We start from the raw sequence: 27,609 nt of genomic DNA on the forward strand, positions 1-27,609 counted from the left end.
TTCAGTTTACTTTGCAAGAGATGCATTCAGATTCTGAGGCTTATGCAAATGGATTACCAAACTGATGCCTGTCTTTTCTAGTACAGATATACCATGATGGGTGCCAGTGTACTGTAGGTTGCTATTTGTCAGGGACATCTTACTTTAGAACAACAATTTAATAATATGCCACTGATCAAGACAACTAAGGTACATTTTTAAGATACCAAAAGCCTTTCAGTGACTAATCTGGTGAGCCTGGGGGGCCTCATTATAATGTAATTCTAAGGGAGTTTGTAAATATGAGGCACAAGCTTTGGTTAATTCTTAAGGGGATCTGTCTCACCTGAAAAGCAGGCACCAGGATAATTATGCTCCTTCCACTAGTAGCAGTAAATGTCTGAGATTTACAGAGTAATGTGATTATTCTTACCCAAGAACCAGCCCCTTAAGTTTGATCAGTTTTGCTTTTCAGACCTATTAACATGAGCTGAGAACGTAAGACTCACGACATGAGATTGGCTTTCTTACAGCCACTGTCTATCTTGCACTGTCTATCTTGCTCTGTAAACTATGTGAGTAAAGATAATGTTTCTCTAGCCACTCAGTATGACTGGCACGTAGCTGCAGTTTTGCTCACAATAAGATTAGCAGTCATTGAAATCGCTTGATATTTGCTGTTAGTGCTGTATTTCCCTAGGAAAACCAAATATATTAACTAGTTCTTGAGAGAACCAGCATCTAGACACTCAATAGTGAGCTGAAAGGATCCTAGGTAAAAATTCTGAAAAGCTCCTAAGGAGCCTAAGTCTCATTTTCAAACATGATGTAAGCACTTAGGAGCCTCAGTTTCCTTGTAAGTCAAGCGCTTAAGTCACTTGAAAATGTGACTTAGGCATCAAAGCTTTTGACAATCTTACCTGAAAAATGTCAGGAGGTTAGTGACTTGGACCAGCGCAAGTAAGGCGTGACTCCTGGAAGCCTGGACGCTTTCTACACTCTTTAACTCATCACAAAGCTAGTACCAATGAGACATACCTATTCCCTTTTTCTGAGAACTCGGTACATCCAATATTACAGTAAACTATAGACTCATCATATCTAAAGATATCAGATCTGCCTCTTTGCTCACTTAAACTGGTGCAAATCACAATCACCTCTGCTGCGTCTCTGTCGTTACACTGGTGTTAAACTGGCATAAGGGAAAGGTGAATTATCCCATTGGTTGGCTTGACTGGTATATTTTATTGGTTCTGCTTCCACTTTTGACATTATTTGGGTAAGATGCCTAGGTAGGTTAATTATGTTTTAGCACTTTGGTTAAGGTGCTTAGAGGCCCTTGGGCATTGACATAAAAGAAATTAAAATATATTAGACAATGGTCTTGTGATTCAATTAAAGCCTGGCAGAATATATTGTATGATCATCAGCTCTTTAAACTCAAAGACTCTGTTTCCTGCCTGGATTAGGCGAGGGTGCTCTGAGATCCAGATGGAGCTGATCTCAAGGGGCTAGCGCAATACAATAAAGCAGGGATTTGTGGCATAGAAACAATTGCATGCCCGCATAAAGAGGTAAACATATCTTCTTGCTCTTCTATCCCCTACTTGCTTCAGACCACACTCTGTGTGTTGCAGCTGGTCTTTCCAGTGCTTGCTTTAAGTGGAGTCTGAGCTGTGTAACACTAATAGTCACATGCCACTTGAAATACCTGACATATAAAAATGCAATAGTGTGGAAATCAGGAATCAAAACCAGCTTGGAGTGATTGAAAATCATGAGCGAGTATGGATTTAGGCAGCTACGTCTTTGCCCTGCCTCTGTCCCCAGAGTGGCACAGGTTAGATTTGTAATAATTTTCACGGGGTTGTATGAAGGCCCATTGACCAGACCTTGTGTGACCCTCACTTCACTAGGCAAGTAAATTTTGAGACACACACCATGACTGTGACATTTTGGAAATATTATTAATGCTTATTCAGTGACTAGCACAATGGTGCAAAATGTGCTATGTGCTGCAGACACATGTAGGAAGACACAGTCACTGTTCCAAAGAGTTAAAACCAAAAACGTGATCCTGGTGTTGGACGGAGCGTTCTAGATCAGCTTTGTAAAACTGCCATCAGTTTTTGCTGGCACACGCACCCTCTGTTGACATGATTGTGATAATTGCCAGAAATGCTTCACCCCCATTTCTGTAACAAATGTCGTGATCCACAGCAGGTAAATATTTTGCAGGTCTCGTCTTCATTTGCTGTCTGAGTCAGCTCTCATTGAAATTAATATTAAAACTCCCATTAGCCTCAATTATGCAGCTTCAGGCCCTTCATCAGTGTGTATATCTACTACAGAATAGTCCTTTGTATTCTACCAGTGGTAATTAAGGGTTAGGAGTTGTAAAGCAAAGCAATATACATTTGAAAGCCTGAGGATTTTTAAGTGGTTAGAGCCACCTGCAGAAAACCTCTTGGCACAGACTCTGCTGGGACCTGTGTTTGTTTGCTAATTAGTAACTGAACTAATTCTACCGAAAGATAATCAACAGCTTTACATAAAACATTTGCTATTTTCCCAGGCCCTCAACACTACAACAGATGTGCCCATGAGTGCCATATTACAGCTAAGGCTACGTTTTAGTCACGTATATTTCTAGTAAAAGTCATGGACAGGTCAGGGCGGGGCAGTAAACAAAAATTCATGGCCCGTGACCTGTCCATGACTTGTACTATATACCCCTGACTAAAACTTGGGCCAAGCCACGGGTGCTGTGGGGGGCCGGTTCAAGGGTGCTGTGCGGGGGGGGGGGGGGGGCCCAGGACTCCGGCTGATGCTGGGGGAGGACCAGGCGGTGGCAAGCGGCCCGGGACCCCAACTGGTGCTGTGGGGGAGGAGGGAGGTGGCAGTATGCGGCCCAGAACTTCTGATGGCGCTGGGGGTGGGGAAGTTTGGCGTGGCTGGCAGGCTCCCTATTGGGCTGTGCGCAGCTCCCTGGAAGCAGTCAACATGTCCCTGAAGCTCCTAGGGGGAGGGAAGTCCAGGGGGAACTCCACGTGCTGCCCCCACCACGAGCTCAAGCTCTGGCTCCGCAGATCCGAGAACCACAGCCAAAGGGAGCTGCAGTGGCAGGGCCTCCAGGCAGGGGCAGTGCGCAGAGCCCCCAGGCTTCTCTGCCTAGGAGCTGCAGGGATGTGCCGGCCACTTTCAGGGAGACCGTCCCCTCCAAGGTAAGCGCCACCCCGCACCCCAACTCCTAGCCCCCTCCCACACCCAAACTTCCCCAAAAGCAGCCAGTGCGACTGGCCCAGCGGCTGCGGATCAGGCAGCCCCAGAGCCAGCGCACCGGCCGCTGCAGAAGTCACGGAGGTCACGGAAAGTCACGGAATCCATGACTTCTGTGACCTCCGTGACAGACACAGAGCCTTAATTAGAGCAAGTTCACAGCAGAACCAGAGATTCTGAGATAAAATAACACTTTTCTCCTAATTGCCGGTTTATCAGTGTTTTTATATTACCTTTAAATGTATCCTGCTTTAGTCACAAAGCTCGGTTGTCTTTCATGTTTTTTTAAAAGAGTAATAAAAAGCATATCACAGTGTCTTCAGCGTGTGGGTTTACTCTTAATATACAGTACTGTGCAATCCTGGAGTCAGAGTATCCCCCCACAGAGCACAGGTAACACTGACCTCAAAGGGAGTTATTTGTACCATGTCAGGGAAGCAGTCAGACCTGATGCTGCTAACAAGAATAGTGCCTACTATCGTGGAACTCAGTAGGATAGTATTAATGGCTGCAAGCACTAGGCCCAGACTCCTAATAATGCCCAATGCAGATGCTGACGTAGATCATTGCTTGAATACTGGAGAGGAAAATCTGGTTGTTACAGCAACATTTTGTGACCTAATACAATTTCACAACTCAGGAAATCTTTTATTTTTTTAAACTAACATGCACAAAAAGATGGTGGCTGACAGAAGACCATTTAGCAATAATTACCACCTCAAAAAGTTATCCAGTATTCTATAAAGCTAATCAGAGCATTAAAAATAATTACACAATATTTTCACAAAACAACATTTGACACATACTTGCCATTCAGTATTGAATGATAAGGCATAGATGGAAAATAATCAAACAGAAAGATAAAGAGGAGTTTAGGGTCTGATTCTCCTGGCACAGTATTGCCTTCAATGAAGTTTCTCTTGAGAATCAAGTCCACTGAATTTCATAACCATCCCAAGACCCCAGAACATTGCAAGTTACAGCAAACAGTGACAATGTCTATTCCTCATCTCAAATACTATCTAGCTCCTTCTGACGTCAACAGAGAACAGGTCAATGAATGATTATAGCAGAAATGAAAATGTATGTTCTTAACTCCACACAAAGCTAAGTTCTCCCCCACTCTTTATTCCTTAATTCCTTCCTTCGGATTTTCCCAGAGATTGTCTTTGGTAGCTGTTGAACAAATTCCACCTAATTTATAAAAAAAATACAAATAATAATGAAAAATAGCAAATTAAATGTGATTTGGTGCTGTCTTGCTTTCTGGAACAAAACATCTATTATAAAGGTTAGGGATTCCTTCAAGATAAACCATGGAGAAAGTCCACCAGCATTCATAAAAGAACAAGCTCCTTGCTAGGGTAATGGAACCAGCCAGTTGCTCACACAGTAATTCCTCAACTTTTCCAGGAACAGTCCTGCTCCACTGAAACCTAGAGGAATTTTGCCATTAACTTCAATGGGAGCAGGACTGGACCTGTAATCCACTGATGTGAGGTTTCTTTTTCAGAGCACAAACTAATAGAATATATGAGAGAGATGTTTCACAGTTACAGCCCTGATCCTGCAATGGGATTTGACAGTACAGACTTTTCCGTCCACTAGGACTTCAATCAAGTACTCCTTTTCTTTTTGCGAATACAGACTAACACGGCTGCTACTCTGAAATAGGACTTCAATGAGACTCTGCCCTGCCTTCAGTGGGTGTCAATACAGCTATAATAGCTAAACAAAATGCTACTGACAAACCACCCAATATTGGAGTACCCACTCAAACACCAAATGGAAATGTAAAGCCCTTCAGTTATAAACTATGAGTTTGATGCACTGCTGTTCAGTTTTATGCAGGTCTAGCAGCTGATATCAATGTAATGATACCAGTGTAAACTGAAGTAATACAGTAGTGAATCAGGCCCAGTGTTTGGACTAAGAGACCTCTGAACAGTGGGTGGAAGCATTTTATACATACCAAGTTTAGTATTAAAGTTTTTATAGGTAAACTAGAGATAAGAACCAAATTCCACTGACACCAGCCTAGAGACACTGATGGTAGATTCTGGTTCTTATCTTTAGCTTACCTATAAAAACCTTAATACTAAGCTTGATGTGTATAAATTCTGCATACATCAATAATGATCAATATGATACAATCCCTTTGTGACTCTCCACCACCCACCCAGCATAATCCCTAAGCCTGATCCTCAGCTGGTGGGCCTGGCCAGTTATGTACAGTATTAGAGCCCTTTTGTTCTTCTACCACACGGAGCATCTTCTTTTCTCTATTATATTACTGAAAATTCCTGAAAATGGTATTTTAAATTTCATTATATATTGTGAAATTATATTTAATCTGTAAAATCTGATTAATTTTAGTTTCATATATAAATATGATTAAATGATGAATGCAGCTCATCTTTCTCCCATGAATAGTTCCACTGAAATCTGAGAAAGATTTGTCTCTACTATTCCAAAATAAAACACCTAACAGGCCAGATCCCCACCTGGTGTAAATAGCATAATTCCATAGTCTTCAACAGAGCTACACTGATTTACGTCAGCTAAAGAGCTGGTTGTATGTTTCAAAATTACATTGAAGGCCTGACTAAAAGGTGGTGGGGGTAACAGAAGAAAAACAGAGGAAAATATTTGTTTACTAAGGAGTAAAATCTGTTTATATTTCTAATCTGATCTCTAGTTTTGATCAGAACAGTTTTAATTTTGGGGTGCATTGTCAGGAATTACCCTTACATTCAGCACTTGGAGGTACTTGCCTTTCTGGGATACTTGTATGGTGCAGTAACTTTTTTGACATGCTCTTGCAGCTCCTTAGTTAATTTTTCTGGATCATGTGATACAAAGTCAGGAGACAGAATAACAAAGGCTTTCACCACCTGCAAGACACAGTGAGATGTAGGCATCTTCTAATATTCAATCACATTTACAATGATCAAACTGAAAAATACAATTTGCAACATTAAAATTGCTTTCAAGAGAGGAGAGTAAGATTATGGGCCAGATGCTGGCATACACTAAGGCTCTTTTTGCCATTCAGGGCCTTAAAACTGCCCCAAGTAGGCATCTGAGGATTCACCCAGTGTGTGGGAATCCTCAAACAGCATACAGTCAGCTATGCCAGCTCTTCACCACCTCCTCTTAACACGCAGCACAGGAGCTGGAGGTGGAGGTAGGAGGGATGTGGCTTGAGCACACTGTTCTTCAATGCTTCCTGGCTAGCACAACAGCTCTAGGGCACTGTTTCAAGTTAGTGGAACTTAGAGCTGCCCTGTGGTTGCTTTTAGTTGTGCTGCAGACAAAGCAGCCTGCTGCATACCTGAGGATTGAGCCGTATCTGTATATAAGTATATGCCTAAGGGCCTGTTTTGCAAAATATCCCATTCAAGTCAGTGGGTCTGCTCTCAGTTGCACCTGTGGAACCCAGGGGATTCACTGAAGTCACTGTGATTGCTTGGTTGTATGTGGGAGTAGAATTAATCAATTTATTTTTAAACAGCAAAACAAATAAAATAAGAGTAGTCAGTTTGCCCTACTACCAAGAGTCAGATTTTCAAAGCACCTAACCTGTGTAGGTACCTGACTCCCTTTGAAATCAATGGGAGTTAGGTACCTAGCTTGTTTAGGCACTTTGAAAATTCAACTAGGCATCTCTCTGCATTTTTAAGTGGTTAAATACATTTGAAAATCTGGCCTTTAGCATTCCTAAATTTCCTTGACAGCTATAGTTTATTTCTAAACAAGTATATACAGTAGGTGTTTTTGCATACCCACTAATATCAACCTCATTACCTCTCCTCTGATGGGATCTGGGCTGCTGACAACAGCTGCTTCTGTTACTGCCGGGTGCTCTATCAAGGCATTTTCTACTTCAAATGGTCCAATACGATACCTAGGAGAGGAAATAAGAGCTTGGTATTTACAAACTGTATCAATGTATGGCAACTTAGTATGGAAACCCCATAAAAACAAACTTACCCAGAAGATAAAATGATGTCATCAGCTCTTCCAACAAACCAGAAGTATCCATCTTCATCCACAATGCCCCTGTCTCCTGTGATATAAAAATCCCCACGTTCTGATGCAGCAGTTTTCTCTGGATCACCCTGACAACAACAAAGGAACATCTCACAAATGGTAATGAACCCTTAGGATCCAATCCAACTCCCACTGAAGTCAATGGAAAAAATCCCAATGGACTTCAATGGGAGATAGATCAGGACCTCAGTGGTGTTCAACCACAAATTGTTACTTAACAGAAGAAGGCCATAGTTACTCAGTCAGGAAAATTTTCATGAGAACTCACTTATCTTTATACAAGATGATTTTTTAAAACTTTCAAAACTTTTCATAACTGTTCTTATTTTGAACTCTTTCAGCCTTGCTGTAGCCCATACAAGTCTAGCATGATCTGATCTACTATGAATACATTCTGTGTTTCTGAGGTCAAGTGACTTTGTATTAGAGCTGTGCGAATGATTACACTTGAGCTGCAGGAGTACTGGCACTCAGCCCTAACATGTGTCTAAACTGGCTGTGAACCAGCAGTGATTTGTCTTTGCCATATGCCAACAGAAGCATTTTGCAAACTTCTTTTTGTTCCAGCTAGGTGTCCACAGGCTTTTCCAGGCTCTTGTTTGTAGTCTCTTTCCATTTCAAGCCTGGTTCACTGGGACAGGCTACATGAGGCAAGTCAGAAGGCAGAAGTCATGTATGCAAGAAAGTCAGTTAAACACAACTGGCATATATCTTTACATATTACCTACCCTTTTAGCCAGCTTTTGCAGGTGCAAAAGGGCCATGTATATTTTTGTGGGCACTCCCACCATCTGCTCCTTTGAAAAGTTAGCCCTTAAATCCACCTTAATTAATAGCATGATTAGAAAATCAAGTTGGAAGACTGGGGTGGCGGAGGAGACAAAAAAAGAGAGAACTGAGTTCTTCATTAAATCTACCTCCTTGCAACGAACCATTAAAAACATTGAACTCTGGGCCACACTCGGTTTTACTGACACTTTCAAGGGCTAGCCTGCCCTCCCACCCAAGGATATGCACCGGAGGAAGGGCAGACAGTAGTCCTACTGTGTGACCTCCCCTAGGATATCTCATGGGGGGAGGGAGTATTTAAAATCTGCCAGGTTTTCCATAGGAGCCCGATCAGCTGAAGCGGATCAATGCATCCCTGGCCATAGTCACTTGCTTCTTAGGGTATGGCTAGAATGCAGTCACTGAATTTGACTACAGCTTGAGCCAACATACCAAAGCTAGCTTTAATCTAGTTAGCTCAGGTGGAAGAGTGAAGCTGTGGCAGGGCATCAGGGCACCAGGCTAGACTCTCAAGTACTTACTGAGGGTTTCAGACAGGTTTGTACAACCTGTGCTGAAGCTCATGCTGCCCTGACTTCACTGCTCTGGGACCCGAGATAGCTATATTAAAGCTAGCTCAGGTATGAATACTTGGGCTACAATCACACTGTATGATTGCTGTGTAGACATATCCTTAGTCCCCCAGTGGAGGGAATATTGCAGGTGCTTTCTGTCTCAACCTCCCCCACCAGTACACTTTCTGCCTCTGGTTGCACCAGTGGAAGTCCTGTTTATGAGACACATGAACTATTGTCTTTGGAAGTATACAGACACCCACAACAAGATACTTTAAAAAGTTATCAGTATATTTAAGATGTGGCCTCAAAATCTGATTAATTTCATACAAAGTTTCCTTACCATGTAGCCAGAGAAAAGACAAAATGGCCTTGTTGGTTTGATTCTGATAGCAATATCTCCTTCTTTCCCAGGAGGCAGAATATTAGCATTTTCATCTATTATCTAGAATGAGAGAAAACCCCTCCTGGATGATTTAATGTCTTTCTGTTAAACAGAGAGTTGTACTGAATTAAATGTTCAGAGAGAATCTTGTGTTGTGTGGGAACATTATCTTACTTCAGATTGAAAGTGACCAGGAGTGTCAAAATACCTGCACATCATAAGGTGGAGCTGCCTTTCCCATAGCACCAGGTTTAATTTTCATCCCTTTGAAAACTGCACATATCAAAACCTGTAAAATAAAATTGTATTTGTGCAACAAAATACAGTACTTGATGTTTTATTTAGATATGAATATTTGTAACTGAAAACGTTTTGCATTATCTATTTTACTAGTAACATTTTTGTAAAAATGTTCATTTGAAAAGTGACTCAATTGTGATTTTAAACACAATAGGCCTGATCTTCAGTTGGTGTAAATCAACATTGCTCCAAAGAAGTCAATGGAGTTACCCTGACTTATATCAACTGAAGATCTGGCTCAGTGGGATAAAGTCCGCTCTCAACTATACTCGTGAAAATATCCAGATTAAATTCCTTGGAACTCAACCGCCTCTCATTTGCATTTGTTTTACACCAGTTTAACTCCATTTATTACAAAGAAGTATGTCTGTGTGAGAGAAGCAGAGGTGAAAGTAAGCCGGTCCGGTCCGGCGTACCGGCAAGAGCCAGAACACCGTGCAGGACCAGACCGAACTGGACCAGCTTCCCCAGGCTGGCGATTTAAAGAGCCAGGGGCTCCCTGGAGTAGCCGGCTCCCTGCAGCAGCAGCGGTAGCGACGGCAGGGCTCCAGCGGTGATTTAAAGGGCCCAGGTATTTAAAGGCCCCGCCTCTTCTGGTTGAGGCCACACCTCTTCCAGTTGAGACCACGCCTCCTGCTCAGGACTCCGGCATACCGGTAAGTCCTTTAAGTTACTTTCACCCCTGGAGAGAAGTATACATTAACTTCAAAGAAATATCAGCCTGAGAGAAGAATTTGGCCCAGCAGCTGATATTTACTATTGGCTACATTATAATGATTGTCAGCACGTACAGTTGGAGACTTTATTCCTGTATGTCCAAATTACCTTGAACAGATTTTTCCTACAAGCGTGCTGGTGATTCTACAAGTTTGGACATATGGGGCTTAGGCGTTCTCTTGCTTAAACCTGTGTAGATCTGAAGTGACTCCACTGATATCAACAAAAAAACCTGCTATGAAGTCAGAATTAGGTCCTTGGAATTTCCCGCTGGTTGTTCCATTAGGAAGATAGGGTTGTCTGCCACAGAGAACTGACTGGGGCTCATCCCTAGAAACTCATGGATCTCTGAATACACACCTAAAGCCAGGACTATCAGTGCAGAGGCTATGTGCCTCTGGCTCATTGCATCCCCACCTGTGGAGTGGGATTCACTGTGAGGTGAGGGAAGAAGCATAACACTGTCAGGATCAGCATTTATTTACACCTGAAACCCCCCAGAGTTGAGAGGGAAAGATGTCACACAAAATGATTATCTCCCAGACCTGACCTGGCTTGTTCCCTCCCAGCTGAGTTTGCACAGAGTTGGAGGAAGAAGGGAATGTTGCTGTGTAGCAAGTATGCCCTCCTTACTGCCCCCTCCCTCCAGCCAGGTTGGCCCCTTTGGGTCCCCTGCGCACATATTTAATGAGTTAATTGCATAGCTAATGGCCCCTTTTAAAATCTGCCGCTGAGATGCTTGGCTGAAGGAATGCATGCTGCCTAATTAAATTTCTAGGTCAAAATGTTCAAACTTAGACACCTAAATCTATGTTTAGGCTCCTGAATAAACAAAGCCTGATTTTCAAAGATGCTGAGAACCCAAAACTCCAAATGAAGCCACTGGGGCTGCAGGTGCTCAGCACCTTTGAAAATCAGACACTTTTTATTCAGGGGCCTACATATGGATTTAGTAGCCTGATGTTAGTTACCTATATTTGAAAATGTGGGGCCTGTTTTCCTGGATAAAGCAAGAAACGTACCATATGAATTTGACAGTTTTCCTCATTAGCTTGAGTTAGAATTAGGCTTATTAGGTGTGTGATTGAATGCAAACGTACTGTTTCAGTTTGGCCATATCCTTCATAGATATCGATCCCTGTTTTGCTTTTCCATCTCTCCATCACTTCAGGGTTGAGTGGCTCACCCCCACTTAGGCAGTGCTTCAGGCTCTTGAACTTGTAGCTTAATAAGTGTTTAAAACAATGGTTAGGAGCATTACTAGAGAGACTTTGATATGGTTCAGTTCTGGGCTTCATTTGCTGTAGCTGTAACTGGTAAAGAACTTACAGAGTGAGTTCACCTAGAATTTCAACCTCTGAAATGGTTACGTTGTTAGACTAAAACCTGGCAAAGCAAAAATCTAGGGCTGTGATTCTGCTAGAACACAGTTCAGTTGGGATGGTTAGTAAGCAATCTAGATGTACCTGGTAAGATCATGCTGCACCAGCATGCGATAAGCAGTTGGTGTACCACAGAAAGAAGTTATAGGAAATCTGGATAGACACTATGAATGAAAGAAAAGAAAAGTTATTTACACTGTTCGTTCCTTGGGGGCAGGCACTGTCTTTTGGTTGTTTGTACAGTGCCAAACACATTTGGGCTCTGGTCTATGATTTGGGCCCTAGGCACCATCACAATACGAACAAATAAATAATAAAGTGAATGCACTATACTAAAAAGGCAGAGGGCTAGAATGATGTGTTGGGCTAGGTCTGGCATGGCTATTAAGAGTTCTTGTTCCTTTCTTTTTTATATTTATTTGAAAGTTAACTTGCTTATGTTTTGGAGTTTAGCATTTTCCTCCAACAGTGACACAAATTCGACCCCACAGTGATAGGCACAAGTGAAGAGAAAGTAATAATAATACTTAACACTTCTATAGCACTTTCTACTCAGAGATCTCAATACACTTTACAAAAGAGGGTAAGATTTTATTATCGTCACTTTGCAGATGGGGAAACTATGGGATAGGAAGATGATGTGACTTGCCTGAGGTCACCTAGAAGCTCAGTAATAGTGCTGAAAGCAGAACTATGTTTCCTGACTCTCAGTGTAGAGAACTGGGAAACAGTTGTATTACTTTTTGTGAATATGGTGTATGCTTTTGTGTGTTTGTTTATGATGGGTGACTTGCTACTGAGTTGTATCAAAAGGGCTTGTTAGAAGGACCAAGCAGTGAATGCAAAACAAATGGCACAGATCAGAGCCCTTAAGAAAACATCAGAAAAGCTTTAGTTAGAGAATACCCCAATACCCAGCTCCACCCAGACTAGAATGGTTTACTATTCCCAAGGCTAAGCCTAGGATCAAAGGAGGAAAAAGGAGTGGGTTTGAGTGAGTTGAGAGAGTCTGCCCAGGGCTGTCAGTGAGAGATGACAGGCAAGTAAAGAAAGAGAGAGAGAGAGAGAGACTATGTGTCATGGTCTGCAGCAAGCAGGCTGTAACTTGGTCCCCCAGAGAATTGGGGTCACCAACATAAGTCATGTCTACTAGGAGTTTGATGGGAATGCCAAGTGTAGGTAAGACAGTACCTACTGTTGTTTTAAATCAATTTTTCTGAGTGCTGTGCACCTTTTGATAGATACGTTATACTATGTATTGAAGAAGCTGCTTCTTCATACTATTACCACCCCAGGCTCCTGAAGAGAAACTCGTGCAGGTGCCAAGTCTGTTGGGCCTGCTAGGTATCACTATTGACAACCAGGGGGGATGTAACCCAGAGACCAAGTGGAGACTAGTTGGATTGTGGGGTCCCACCACAAAGAGAAGTGGAGGCACAGGCCTGTCACTTGAAAAGGGTGCACTTGGGCAAAACGAAGTCTCAAAAGAGGCAGCCTACCGGGGGATGACACTTACTACTAGACAACATTATCATAGTCTCATGATTTTTATGATATTTTAAAGTTACTCCTGATACTATCCTTTTTCACCATCTGCTTTGCATATATCAGTTATGGCTTAAACCACATCATGATGTTTTTATTCTTACATTCAGGACAGTTGTTGCCTCAAACTGCAGCATGCTGTGTGTAAAGATACACGCTCCATGAATCCATGTAGAAAAGAGACTGCCATAGGCAAATTTTACCCAGCCTGGGTCAGACAGGCCCCACAGTATGTCAGAGGGATTCAAATCAAACCAAAGCCTGGTAAAAATGCCAAAAAAAATATCGTAATGAAAAACACTGAATAGAAAAATAAAGTGAATGTACAAATGGAGAGCGGATGGAATTATTTGTTGTGAATGAACATGGCTCTTTTTTCTGTTCATGAACTAATCCTGATGCCTATGAGTGGATTCATTAGTCACAGTTGAACTGTGAGTAGTTGAATGCTAACATCCCTGTGAGATGTTTGCCTACTGTTCATATAATCTCTTCATTATTCTTTATACTTGTGTGATTGCTCACCTAAGTCACATGGTTTTGTTTCAGCTTCTTGATGGGAGAACAGATATTTCTTATTTTCCTGTTTAAAAAGTAACTAGACATATTAAATAGTGAATAACTAGGGCTAGTCGAAATTTTTTGAATGAAATATTTCCCATGAGAAGAAGGAGTTTCATCAAAATAAAAATTTTCTGTAGGGATAGATTTTGGCAGAATTTATTTGGCTGAATTTTTCATCAGGAAAACAAAATTAAATATTTTTATTTAGGAGTCCCATGATACGTTGCAGCACGTCAACTACAGGAAGGGGCTGTGGTGCATCATGGAAGATGTAGTCCATCCATCCAGGGAAGAATGGGGACATGACAGACCTGAAACTACAATTCCCATGTGGCACTCTGGTGTTGAAGGCAGATGGAGAGATTAATGTAATCCAAGATTAAATATGTTGATTTGGGAATGCTGAAACATTTTTTTCAATTGAAAATGTGAAAAAATGAAACATTGAGAAATTGCCAAATCAAATTATTTTGGAACTTTGTCCCACAAAAAGTTTAGATATTTTGACTGTTCATCCAGTTCAGGAGGAAAACAAATGTCAAGATATCAGAATTTCCCACAGGACAGAAATTCTGTGGTTTGATCATCTGTACACATAATCCATTCCTGGTATGAATTTTCAGACAAATAATCATATATTCAGTATTTTTTACATATTCATTTTGTGACCATGGTTTATCAGAGCAATGAAGTATTTTCAGTACATACCTTCCAGTCGAGGTCATTCCAATACCAAAACTACTGTGAGAATGTTCCACCATTTTGGGGTAACCTGTGGTTCCACTGGTAAAGTAGATAGTCATTGCTTCTTGACTCTTTGTCTTAACAGTGTCATGATCACCACGTGCAGCTCTTCAAAATAAAGACAAGAGTACATCAGAGTGGATAAGCTATTCAACAAAGGAAACTTCAATCGCTATCTAGTTTACAACTTTAGTGAGGGATTTCTTTTGTCTTCCCAAATTAAACTGCCTATGATCTCATTCTTAATGGTCATTGGCCAGTAAGATTTATTAGGCCAAATTCTGGCCTTGGAAACGCACACAAAACTCTCTTTGCATTCAATGGGAGCTAAGGGCCTGATCCAGTGCTCACTGAAATCAATGGAAAGACTTCTGTTGACTTCAGTGGCCCTATGTGTGTATCTGAAGCTAGAGTTCAGCACACTTTTTCAGCAGAATGACCCTGTTCTGTTGTTATTAATGCTTCTCCCTCACCCTCTATATATTTAAAGCCATATGTATTTGCAGATCTCCGCTCCCATCCCTGTTAGTTTTTTATACTTGTATTTAATTTAGTGTTGGAATGCAGACTTGTTAGGTAAATGAGGGAAGAGCTTGCTCCCAAAAACCACATAGAATGTATGAGTTATCTGAGTTCTGAAACTGCTTTTTAAACAAGGAGGGGTACACTACAAAGCTGGAAACACCTGAATTTCCATTTGGATGATTAGCTCACTGAGGCAAGACACACTCACTTGAGTAGTTCCTTGAAGTCCAGCCATCCATCCCTGCTGCCTTCGGATACCATTAGCCTGGTTTTTAGAAACTGGCACTTGGACACAACTGAGTCCACTGCAGGTGCCAGTATATCATTGGTAATGATGCATTTGGCCTTAGAAGCCTGGAGTCTATAGAGAATGTCATTAGCTGTCAGCTGGATTGTTGCTGGAATATAGATAATTCCTAGAGGTGCAACAAATGGAAGTTTAAAGGTAGAGGAACATTTTAAACTACTTGGGCAAGATTCTAGTCAGTGTAAGTTCATTGGATTCAACAGAACTGTGCCAATTTACATTAGCTGGACATCTGGCCCCTTGTACTTATCTTTCTGTGCTATGCCTTGTGATGCTGTTATCTACCTTAGCCTTTGAGAATTAATTCCCACGCAACTGCCTCTTCAGACTTCAGACACAGTGGTTGCCTGTGACCAGGAGTATAGTTAGGCTACATGAGACTGAAGTAGAGCATCATTGTGAATCAGAAACCCCAACCCAACACTTCACCCTAAGTTCTTCCTTTAGTATATTTGCAGAAGAATCTTCTGGGAGATAACATTATTTTGCTGCCAATACTAAGGCCACACTGTCTGGGGGATGCCCCCTCCTATGGCTCACAAGTCACTTAAACTATGTGCCTCAGCTTTCTTCTTTGTAAAATGGGCTCTTTTATACTAATATTTTGTCATGAATTTCTTTAAAAATATACAATCAATACAATATTTAAATGTCAAAACATATTTTATGCAAAATGGCTAAATATACTACTTCTCTGAAATATTATTTCCTGATAAAAATACTGAGTTTGGAAATTGTTTGAATGCTTTAACTGATGTCCGTGATTGACCCTGATCCTGAAAGCACTTAAACCGTGCTTATCTTTAAGCACACGAGTAGTCCCATTGATTTCACTGAGACTGACTAAGAAAGTGTGTAAATGTTTGCAGGATTAGTCAGGGGCTAAGGCAGAGATTCAGGAAAGCTCTTAAGCAGAGCTGTGTGAGTAATGGATTTTTCAGTTTGCTGGGAATTTGAAAAACTGAAAAAAAAATTATTTAGGATCAAACTAAAACTAAACATTTTCAAAGGTTTCAGTAAATCATAAAGATAAGAAAAAATTACTTCACGTCAAATGAAACATTTAAATCAATTCAAAACAAAACTCTTGTTTTGATTTGAAGCATTTTTTGTTTTTAATTTAAAAAAATTGAAGGAAATTTCTAAACAAAGAGTCATTTCAAAAAGAAAAGTCAAGGAGATGATCTAGGTTCAATTCCCAGCTCTTCCAGAAACTCCTAGTGTGACCCTGGACAAGTAACTTAATCTCTTTGTGCCTTAGATCCCTATCTGTAAAATGGAAATAACAACACTTCCTTTAGAGTGACAAGGTAGGTGAGATAGTATCTTGTATTGGACCAACTTCTGTTAGAAAAAGGGACAAGCTTTTGAGCTTACAGAGAGCTCTTCTTCAGCTACAGGTAAACTTGAAAGCTTGTCTCTCTCACCAGCAGAAGATGGTTCAATAAAATATATTATTTCACTGCGATGGTCTATACTATTATGTTCATCACTTTTACAAGACTGTGATAAATTTTGTACAAAGTATGCCTTGTGAGGTATAATTTGAAATGTCATAATCTGCTGAACATTATTGTCCTGGTAAAATATGTATATCAACATTGTATATAAAGTTATGAGTATACCATATAGCATTGCTGTAACATGCTCCAGAGTCAGAAAAGCAGGCTGAAACCAGTTTTTCAGAGACAAAGACAGACCGGCACCTCAGCCAGGTATCAAGAAAGTCAGGGCTTGTCTATACTACCCGCCGGATCAGCGGGCAGCGATCGATCTAGTGGGGGGGTCAATTTATCATGTCTAGTCTAGACACAATAAATCGACCGCCAAGCACTCTCCCATCAACTCCGGTACTTCACCGGAGCGAGAGGTATAGGCAGAGTCGACGGCGGAGCGTCAGCTGTCGACTCACCGCAGTGAAGACACCATGGTGAGTAGATCTAAGTAAGTCGACTTCAGCTATGTTATTTACGTAGCTGAAGTTGAATAACTTAGATCGATCCCCCCCAGTGTAGACCAGGCATGAGTTAAGTGATTATTCTTTGACAGGAACAAGAGTGTGAGTGAGAACTTTACATATTGGCAATCAAAATGGCTGGAGTTTCCATGTAAACAGACTGGCTGTTGCCTGAACCCCCGCTGGAGATAATCCTCAAAGAGGGGAGAAAGGTATAAGAATGGAGGACACCCACAATACAAATCACCTCTCTCTACCCCCATCTCTACTCACAGCAGCTACAATGCTCAAAAGACAAAGAAAGCATTATTGACCTGGGGGAAGGGTGGAAGGGGGCTTATCAGCCAGTAAAGACTGCTGTAAACATATGGTGAGACAAAACCTTTTTGCTTTTAAGTTCACTTAGCTTGTTAAGTGAGGTATTAGCTTGTGTTTTACTCCTTTATTTCTTTTGTAACCAATCCTGACTTTTATGCATCATCACTTGTAATCACTTAAAATCTATCTTTCTGTAGTTAATGAACTTATCTTCTTGTTTTATTTTAACTGTGTGCTTGGATTAAAGTGTGTGGGAAACTCCATTTGGGATAACAAAGATGGTGCATATTATTTTCCACTGATGAAATGACAGACTTCATATCAGCTTGCATTGTTCAGTTTGGTACTGAGCAGTACAAGACGCACATTTCTGGGGGACAAGGCTGGGACTGGGAATTTGTGGATGTTTTCTGTATTTAATTCATGAGTGGCTGGCCAGAGCATTTATGTAACTTAGCTGGGAGTGATTTTACATGAACATGAACAGGCCAGAAAAAAGCAAAGCAGTGTAAAAAAAACCCCAGGCTAGAGAATTTAGGGGACACAGTGGTTCAACAGTCCAGACTGTACCCTGTCACATTCACCCACCTTGTCTCTCTGATATCCTGGGACCAACCTGGCTACAACACTGCAATATTTCCTTTGTCCATCTTTTCTACTCAGACACTGATCCATCAAAAACTTACTCACATGCTCAACTTTACACACTCTAAGCATTCCCTTTGGCTTCAATGGGACAGGTCACAGTGTGCAAAGTTAAGCGCATAAATCTTTAAAGTACTGGGGCCTTAGACTAATCTCCTCAGGACAAGGACTGTTTCTTGCTCTGTTGGTACAGTGCCTAGTTTAATGGGGCCTGCAGTTCAGTTGGGGTCTATAAGTATTACTGAAATACAAATAAATTCAGTCATTTATTATTCTTGGTACTGACCTGTTCTCATGCAGCCCACTGTTATCAACCACCATTCTGGTATCCGGGGTAGCATCACTATAACTCTGTCTTCCTTTTTCAGACCACATGCATCAGAGAGTACATTGGCTGCTTTCCTGGATAGAAATCCCAGGTCCTCAAAACCCCACCTTACCTCGTTGCCTTGATCACCTACCCACCAGAGGGCTGGGATGGAGGAGGCTCTCTCTCCATTCTGGCAAAGACAAGAAAGTAGGAAAATGTATAAATAATGCAACAATCAGGAGGAGACCCAATGCTTCAAACACACAATTGTTTAACTTCAAGCAGAAGTGCAGTCTCTTTGACTTCAGCAGGACTAACCCTTTGGTTAAAGGTAAGTATGTGTGTAAGTATTTATAGACTTGTGGGCTTATATCCGAAATCTAATATGTGCTTGTTAATCAAGTACAATGGAGAATTTGCGTCTCTTCTTCTGAGCTGCCCAAGCTATGCATAACAATGCCTTGTTACCGTATGAAATGTACAGGTTTAGGCCAGCCTCTGGGAAGGTTTATCTCTGGACATGTTTTGCCATAGATTACAATCATCGTTATGGGAAAAGAACTGTTGAGCTCTTTCCGTTATTAGTATAACTCCAAGTGTACAAGGTCCTTATTCTGCTTCCTTTAAACATGGCCCAGAACACATAATGAAGAAGAAGATGATTGTTATTTCTATTACAGTAGTACTTAGAACTACTGTACTCAGCATAGCAGTGGGATGAGCCCATAGTTCTCTTACTGGTAAACAAGAAATGATCATCATATAAAATTGCATGTCATACACTGAGAAGTTAATGAGGAATATAACCATTCTTTAAACAGACCATTACAAGTAACATACATAGGTGAAAATGTACAGCAGGCACAATCACGGACTCCCTGGGAAGATAAGACTGTCAATAACTGCAGGATTAGGCTTAGTGAGAGCACAAAAAAAGTTTCTAACATAAATTCTGATGGCTTTAGCCCCTCTTATTGAAAACATACAATTATTTATTCCTTTAACATTTTTAAACCTAAGTTCTCTGTGTATCTATTTTTATGTAAAATAGCTAAATATATTACTGCTCTTAAATATTATCCCCTGATAAAAATACTGAATTCAGATATTTTCTGAATGCTTTAATTGATTTCAGTTATTGACTGTGATCCTGAAAAGCACTTAGGCACGTGCATAACTTTAAGAACATGATGGTCCCACTGATTTCACTACCTCCCATGTGAAAAGTTAAGCATGTGTGTCAATGTTTGCAGAATCTGGGGGTAAAGCACGAATCCAGGAAAGCTTTTAAATACATGCTTAATTTTCAGCCATTTGACTTAAATGGGATGTAAGTGCTTTCCTGAATAGAGATGCTTTCCTGAAGCAGGGCCCAGGAGCAGAAGGCTGGCCTTGTGTTTAAATCAGAGGATTGGGATGAAGAAGATAATGTAGGTTTATTTCCCAGCTCTGCAACAAACTTCTGTTGTGACCTTGGGCAAGTCATTTAATCTCTCTGTGTTTTAATTCTCTATCAATAAAATGGGACTAATAATATTTCCCTTCTTAGTCTTTTCTACTTATGCCCTGATCCTAAATATGATCACATGTTGCATGTGAAGCAGCAAATACTCTTAATGGTATTTTGACTATTCACTAGAGCTGGTTGAAATTTGGAATTTCCATTTCATAGCACATTTCAACATTTTGTAATTTGTTTTCATTCTGAATGACAGCATGTGAGCAGTAGTAGTGCATAATATAAGATACTGTGTATTAATGTAAAATTAATAGATGTAATATAAAATGACAAAATCAAAAAAGAGAGACACGGTGGGTGAGATAAGATCTTTTATTGGACCAACTTCTGTTTTTGAGAGAGACATGCTTTCTCTATCACAAACAGAAGCTGGTCCAATAAAAGATCTTATCTCACCCACCTTGTTTCTCTAATGTCGTGGGACTGACACAGCTAAAACTAGACTGCATAAAATCAAAATAAAAATTAAATTTAGAAATTAAATTTCAATTTTTTTCAAAATGAAATTTTCCAAAATGAAACTTTTTATTTTAATTTTAATGGGAATTTTATCAAAATTGATATGATTTTGTGAAAATTTTTGGTTTAATCAAAACAACATTTTTCAGATGGAAAACTTGGGACAAAAGTTTTCCCAAACAGCTCAGTTATTTACCTGACACCCTTGAAAGTATCTTATAGCAGCAAAATAGTTAATATCTACTATGAAAGGATCATCACAGAGATCATATGTTTTGGAACCGGTATCTATAAGATGATATAACACCAGACAGAAATGAAAGAAAATGTTGGAACTAAGGAGACAAAACATGTTACCTTTTCCATTTGACTCCATTTGTCCAAAATGTCACTTGCAAAATTAAAGTGCTCTGGCAACTCTTTATAGAGGCTCGGTGATTCATTGCCAGAGATATTTTGAGGGGCAAATCCTCGGCAATGTTTGCTGAAGAATCTACAAGGTGACTTTGGGGTCCAAATAGAGTTAAAAATCTGGAGTTTAAGTAAAAACTTCATGGCACAAAAACCTTGTCACAGTTCTTGGTTTAGATTATATAAACATCTCAGTAGAACATTCTTTGAAGGGCTTTTGACCTGCAATGAAATTATTTATACAAACTTTAAATTGAGAGTTGCCAGAAAAAAACAAATATTGATGGACCAAAGTACTACAAATCAGTTACAAGATCTAGGCCAAGGGTCTAATCCTTGTCTCACTGGAGTACATGGCAAACGTAGGAGAAGGAAGGACTGTGCTTAACATCATTATGTTTCTCATAGACCCAAATCCTGGCCCCAGAGGAAAGCCTGGGCAGCCAGGCTGGGCATTGGGGAACTTCCTCAGGGTGTTGGAGGAAGGTATCCACCCCCACGTGGTGGAGTGGCGGGAAAACCCTTTGTCACTGCTCCAGACTCAGGGGTGGTCTATCCTCTATGATGTCAATGCCAAGCCAGTATGAGTATTTACAAATTCATAAAAGGGCAGATTCTCAGCCCCACCTATAAAGCCACTTTGCAGCATCAGTGCACAATGAGACCGTGCAAAACGGGAAACCACGGTGCATGGAGCCTAAGTACCCCTTTGTGGGCTCTCCAAATCCCCCATTCCTCACCCAATACCTTGGAACTGCATAAGTTCCTCTAGAGAATACCTATAAGGCAGGGGAATGATTTGCCCCAAAGAAACTTTTTGATAACACAAGTATTGTGGATAAACAATTCTCCTTGCTCATATGGGACATTTAGATTTCAAAGACATGGCTTTCTAACAAAGAGGATGTCTGTGATATATAATCAGTTACTCTTCTTCTTTGAAGGTTATTCTTTCTCTTCATCTAGGACAGGGGTGGGCAAACCGCGGGCTGCATGTGGCCCGCCAGCCGTTTTAATCCGGCCCTCAAGCTCTTGCTTGGGAGCAGGATCTGGGGCTTGCCCTGCTCCGGCGCTCCAGCCAGGGAGCAGGGTCGAGGGTCGTGCTGCGCGGCTTCCAGAAGCAGCAGCGTGTCTCCCCTCCTGCTCCTACACATAGGGCAGGGGTGAGCAAACTTTTTGGCCAGAGGGCCACATCTGGGTATGGCGGGCCATGAATGCTCACAAAATTGGGGTTGGGGTGTCGGAGGGGGTGAGAGCTCTGGCTCGGGGTGCGGGCTCCAGGGTGTGGCCATAAATGAGGAGTTCAGGGTGTGGGAGGGGGCTCCGGGCTGGGGTGGGGGGCATGAGGGCTCCGGCTGGGGGTGCAGGCTCTGGGGTGGGGCTGAGGATGAGGGGTTTGGGGTGCAGGAGGGTGCTCTGGGCTGGAACCTAGGGCTTCGGCAGGCGGGAGGGGGATCAGGGCTGGGGTAGGGGATTGGGGCGCCGGGGAGCGGCTCAGGGGTGCAGGCTCCAGGTGGGACTTACCTCAAGCAGCTCCCAGAAGCAGCAGCATGTCTCCTCTCTGGCTCCTAAGTGGAGGTGCGGCCAGGCGGCTCTACTGCGTGCTGCCCCGCCCACAGGCACTGCCCCTGCAGCTCCAATTGGCCTTGGTTCTTGGTCAATAGGAGCTGTGGGGGTTGCGCTTGGGGGGCGGGGGATACAAGTATTGTGGAGAATTGTGTTATCAAAAAGTTTCTTTGGGGCAAATCATTCCCCTGCCTTATAGGTATTCTCCAGAGGAACGTGTGCAGTTCCAAGGTATTGGGTGAGGAATGGGGGATTTGGAGAGCCCCAAAAGGCTCACCCCGATTTAGGACAATAGCAGAATCAAAGAGAAAATGTTCTGCAGCTTGGAATTTGTTCTGCTGGTGCCAAAAGAAACTCAGATGCTAGAGTTTCAACTTTTGTTCTAAATCTAGGACTCCCAAGTTACAAGTGAGGTCTACATTTGGCAAACCACATTCTCCCATCCCCATCTGTCTCTTCTCTAACTGATCATCTCAATAATGAAATCCTTCTAACATGGGTTTACTTATAGCTTTCCCATTTTGTAAGATTGAATTGTCTTTTTTAAAAACTTATTTTATAGGTGAACTAATTAGGCTTCAATTAGATATCAGTATAATAGTCTCTCTATGCTTACAGACAGCCCCCCAACCTGAAGCAAATACTCACCAGCAACCACACACCACATAACAGAACCACTAACCCAGGAACCTATCCTTGCAACAAAGCCCGTTGCCAACTGTGTCCACATATCTATTCAGGGGACACCATCATAGGGCCTAATCACATCAGCCACACTATCAGAGGCTCGTTCACCTGCACATCTACCAATGTGATATATGCCATCATGTGCCAGCAATGCCCCTCTGCCATGTACATTGGTCAAACTGGACAGTCTCTACGTAAAAGAATAAATGGACACAAATCAGACATCAAGAATTATAACATTCAAAAACCAGTTGGAGAACACTTCAATCTCTCTGGTCATTCGATTACAGACCTGAAAGTTGCAATTCTTCAACAAAAAAACTTCAAAAACAGACTCCAACGAGAGACTGCTGAATTGGAATTAATTTGCAAACTGGATACAATTAACTTAGGCTTGCATAGAGACTGGGAGTGGATGGGTCATTACACAAAGTAAAACTATTTCCCCATGTTTATTCCCCCCCACCACCCCGCGCCTGTTCCTCAGACGTTCTTGTCAACTGCTGGAAATGGCCCACCTTGATTATCACTACAAAAGGTTCCCCCTCCCCCCGCCCCGCTGTCCTGCTGGTAATAGCTCACCTTAAGTGATCACTCTCGTTACAGTGTGTATGGTAACACCCATTGTTTCATGTTCTCTATGTATATAAATCTCCCCACTGTACTTTCCACTGAATGCATCCGATGAAGTGAGCTGTAGCTCACGAAAGCTTATGCTCAAATAAACTTGTTAGTCTTTAAGGTGCCACTTGTTAGTCTCCTCTATTTTATATGACCCGTGTTTAGGTTCAATGATTTTAAAAGTTTTATAAACAAACAAACAAAAAATGCAACCAACCGAGCAAGCAACCAAAAACTCACCTAATGGCAACTCCAGTTTAGTAATATCTTTTTTCTGATTTTCTGGAATTTAGGAAAGATGTTGAACTTGCTGGTCACTTGCCAGCTACTCACATTCCACAGGATGAACTGTAACACACTGGGGAGAACAGAAAGTCTCTGAGAGCTCCTTGCAGATCTGCAAGACAAAGTGAATACTTTACCTATTAAGGATTTCAGAACATAGAAGTAAACATTAACTTTCAATATGAAACACAAATTCTTTATTTGCTAAAATAAAGTTTGTTCTAAATGCTGTTTTTAAATAGGTAAACAGGGCATTTCTCAGTGTTCTAATGCAGACAAAAAAAGTTCTTAACATATATTTTCTCTCTCTCACCTTATGTAGGTATCAGACAGAGGAAATATTGCTGATAATACAGATTAGGATCTTGAATATCATTTTGTGTTTAGATCTCATTTAGAGCTTTTTTGAGCCAAATTCACTCCATTCACTTTAACTGGATTGCACCAACAGAAAACCTGGTCCTGTGTGTTTATCTATATTGCTGAATAGTGTTTAATAAATATGAATGTTATGAGTTTGACTTAATCCTCTGGATTTTATCTGACAAATACCAGTAAGTAAATATTTTGTTTGTGTACTTTACTTTCCTTTATAATGTACAAAAACTGCCTCATAATTTAAAAAAAATGTTTTTCTTCTTGACTTTAGTTTGGGAATTTCCCTGTTTGGGACTCCTTGGAGGATTAACAACATACATTCAAAACAGTGAAATGTGGGTGCTGAGGAAGGCTGAAAGGTGGTGGATTGATGTTTTTGATTCTCGTTGTCTTGGTCAGCTGCGCCTACTATGGGCACAACAAGATTAAAGCAATGCCGATATTTGTAGCCAAACCCAGCAACTGCCTCCATCAATACTGGTTTGGTTTTCGTGGCTTTCTTGGTCTATGTGAGACAAACTGCCTCCAAACCAGGACTACTCTCTCAGCTGCCCCTCTTACAGAGCCACTGTGAATCACCCCTCAGGCTTGCAGCAACAGCTCACTGTACTTATTTACCCTTTTCGCAGAGGCTACAATGACTCAGCCTTCAGGCATGCGGCAGTACCCTATCCCTGGGTTAGATGACCACCAGGATCAGGTATTTTCCCCCACCCCACCATAGCTGTAGATCAGTCTGTGCAACAGCATTACCCAACTAGGAAACCTCCTGCTGTGTTGCAGTGTATCAGACTTTATAGACTCCCAAGCTGCTCCTGATCTAGTGCCTGTTCCTTCCCCAGCCTTGCCTGAGACCTGTTCCAGTCTTGTCCTTGCCCTAGTCTGACCTTGCTCTGGTTCTGTTAATGAACCACACATCAGCCTTGCCTCTGCCTCCTGCCCCCCTCAGACTCTGACCATGAAGATTTGACCTTTGGCTTGCACTTGGACTCAAGCTACAGTACTGCTTTTGGCTTGTTTACAGACTACGATCTCAGTTCTGACCCCAGCCTGTCCCCGAATCTTGGTTCCAGCATCACCCTCAGCCCAATCCTGTTCCTATATCTGACTTTGATCTCCACTCCAACTACCAGGCTTGACTATTGGGAGTCAGCGCCTGATAGTTTGCATAGACTCCACTGTACTGTACCGCAGGGCCTTGATGGAGCATTTGAGTCCCTGTTCTAGACCCTCCAGAACCAAATTGTCCAGCTGCAGTTAGAGAATGGCTTCCTCCAATAGCAGGATTGTGGTCCAGAAATCCCCTTGCCAGAATTGTTTGATGCAGACTGCCACAAGTTCTGAGGGTTTATCAATCAGTGCTGCTTGCTATTCCTGATGAGGCCATCTTTGTACCCAGATGACCAGATGAAGGTGGTTATTAGTCTACTGTCTGAAGAAGCCCTATAGGGTCTGACTCATCCTGGAATGGGCAGACCCAATGCTGGGCCACTTTGAGGAATTCATTCACTCCTCATTAGTATTCCGTGACCCCAACTGAGCCCATACTGCTGAAGCAACCATACAGTTCCTCACCCAGGGCTCATGACCCATCTCCACCTATGTAGCCCTCTTATGGCACTTGGCGGCCAATTCAGCCTGGAACAAGTGGTTCAAGTCTAACATTTTTGTCAAGGATTGACTGACGCTATAAAGGATGAGCTAGCTCAGGCTGACTCCTATACAGAGTTACTACTCTACATCAAACTCTGCATTAGAATTGAGAACAGGCTGCTCAAATGTCCCCTGGAAAGGAAATAGGCTACTACCCTTTCCTAGCCTAGTGTCAAGAGCTTCCATATATACCTTTTGCCTAGTTTTGGACCTGACCCCATGCAGATTGACAGCCCCAGGAAGCACCTCACGGCCAAAGAGAAGGAATATTGGCATTGAAATGGCTTTTGCCTGCATTTCAGAGGAGGTAGTTGCTTTGTGTCAGGGTGGCCCCACAAATCCAGACCTGCTACAGTGCCAGGAAGCTACCCTATCCAATCCCAGTAGAGGGGTCATGGCTGGACATGACCTGGAAGGCAAGCTCTTCTGCCTGACTGTGTCCTGGCAGTGGCAGAGCCCACCAACCACTCCTCCAGCTGAGAGCCCCTGCCATGCCCAAAGTAAGCTGTACTTCATTTGCATTAATCAACTCTGGGACGTCCAGCAACTTTGTGGACTTGGCCTTTGACTAGGCCAACCACTTGTCCATCCAGAGGAAGTTGTTTCAGAGCATGTAGAAACTATTGATGGCAGTACGCTGATTTCCAGGCCAGTTGCCTATGCGACAACCCCTCCCCAGGTTAGGATTGGGGATCACCAACTATGCAATTCAACCTAATCCTTGCACCGCACAGTCCGGCTATATTGGGCCTCCCTGGCTCTCCCTTTACAAAATGAACATTTTGTGGGTGGCACGGGAGATATGGTTTAACTCCAGGTTTTGCTGGCTGCAGCATCTATGAAAACCCAGCAGGGAAGACGCTGGGACCTCCCTCTTGGAAGGCATCCTCCCTGCTCTGTACTACCTGTTTCCGAAGATACTGGTTCATCAATCCCAGTCAAGTATAGCGATCTTGTGGATGTGTTCAACTAACAGAAGGCTAACGTTCTACCCCCCACACTGAACCTATGACTGTCCTATAGACCTCCAGGCAGGGGCAAAGATCCCCTTTGAACACATTTACCCATTATCAGAACCCAAACTCAAGGCCCTATGGGATTATCTGGATGAAAATCTGGCTAAGAACTTGATTCGGACCTCCAAATCCTCTGCTGGCGCCCCCATCCTGTTTGTTAGAAAGAAGGACAGGACACTGCACCTCTGTGTTGATTATTGTGCCCTGAATGGTATTACCATCAAGAACAAATACCCTCTTGCGCTGATCAACAAGCTCCTAGAACAGGTTGGTGTGGCAAAGGTCTTCACCAAGCTCAACCTGCACAGTGTGTACAACCCCTTCTACATACAGGAGGGTGATGAGTAGAAGACAGCCTTCCAAACCTGGTATGGCTACAGTGAAAACCCGGTTATGTTCTTTGGCCTCGCCAACGCCCCAGCCACATTTCAGTGTTTAGCGAATGATATCTTCAAGGATGTCCTAGACCAGTTCACTGTGATTTACTTAGAAAACATCCTTGTCTTCTCAGAGAACCAGACTGTGCATTACCAGCATATCCTAAAGGTGCTGGAACACCTTAGGAAAAATGGCTTATATGCCAAACCAGAAAAACATGAATTTGACTGCACCATATTTGATGTAGCTGATTTTGTGTCATCAAAGAGGATCACCATGGATC

The 27,609-nt window shown here is 42.1% G+C and overlaps 1 protein-coding gene across 3 annotated transcripts; it reads right to left on the reverse strand.

Annotated features, from left to right (window-relative positions):
• Window positions 1-3,885: 3,885 nt before the first annotated feature.
• Window positions 3,886-24,013, reverse strand: LOC125644085 (acyl-coenzyme A synthetase ACSM4, mitochondrial-like). Of its 3 annotated transcripts, none has more exons than XM_048867499.2 (14): window positions 23,857-24,013; window positions 20,689-20,964; window positions 18,330-18,543; window positions 15,025-15,232; window positions 14,256-14,399; window positions 13,088-13,244; window positions 11,523-11,602; window positions 11,157-11,280; window positions 9,248-9,328; window positions 8,998-9,099; window positions 7,252-7,379; window positions 7,066-7,165; window positions 6,033-6,152; window positions 3,886-4,452 (listed from the first exon to the last, which is right to left on the reverse strand). In XM_048867499.2, exons 2-14 carry the CDS (start codon window positions 20,884-20,886, stop codon window positions 4,366-4,368), a joined length of 1,743 nt encoding a protein of 580 aa, XP_048723456.2. In that variant the 5' UTR covers window positions 20,887-20,964; window positions 23,857-24,013; the 3' UTR covers window positions 3,886-4,365. The 3 variants fall into 3 exon arrangements, with proteins under 3 accessions (XP_048723456.2, XP_048723458.2, XP_048723457.2); XM_048867501.2 differs by lacking the exon at window positions 23,857-24,013 and adding an exon at window positions 23,578-23,711; XM_048867500.2 differs by lacking the exon at window positions 23,857-24,013 and adding an exon at window positions 22,267-22,332.
• Between the last annotated feature and the right edge of the window lie 3,596 nt (window positions 24,014-27,609).

Source organism: Caretta caretta, chromosome 10 (genome assembly GCF_965140235.1).
Source record: "Caretta caretta isolate rCarCar2 chromosome 10, rCarCar1.hap1, whole genome shotgun sequence".
In the NCBI taxonomy this organism is placed as follows: domain Eukaryota; kingdom Metazoa; phylum Chordata; order Testudines; family Cheloniidae; genus Caretta; species Caretta caretta.

What these genes read in the sequence shown, in the direction of transcription:
- LOC125644085 (XM_048867499.2), bottom strand. Translation starts at nt 20,886, where the DNA reads ATGAAGTTTTTACTTAAACTCCAGATTTTTAACTCTATTTGGACCCCA. An exon ending in AGTGGGCTGCATGAGAACAG is followed by an intron (nt 15,233 to 18,329) that starts GTCAGTACCAAG and finishes TTGCACCTCTAG; the next exon opens with GAATTATCTATATTCCAGCA. An exon ending in CAGATCCCATCAGAGGAGAG is followed by an intron (nt 6,153 to 7,065) that starts GTAATGAGGTTG and finishes TGTGTCTTGCAG; the next exon opens with GTGGTGAAAGCCTTTGTTAT.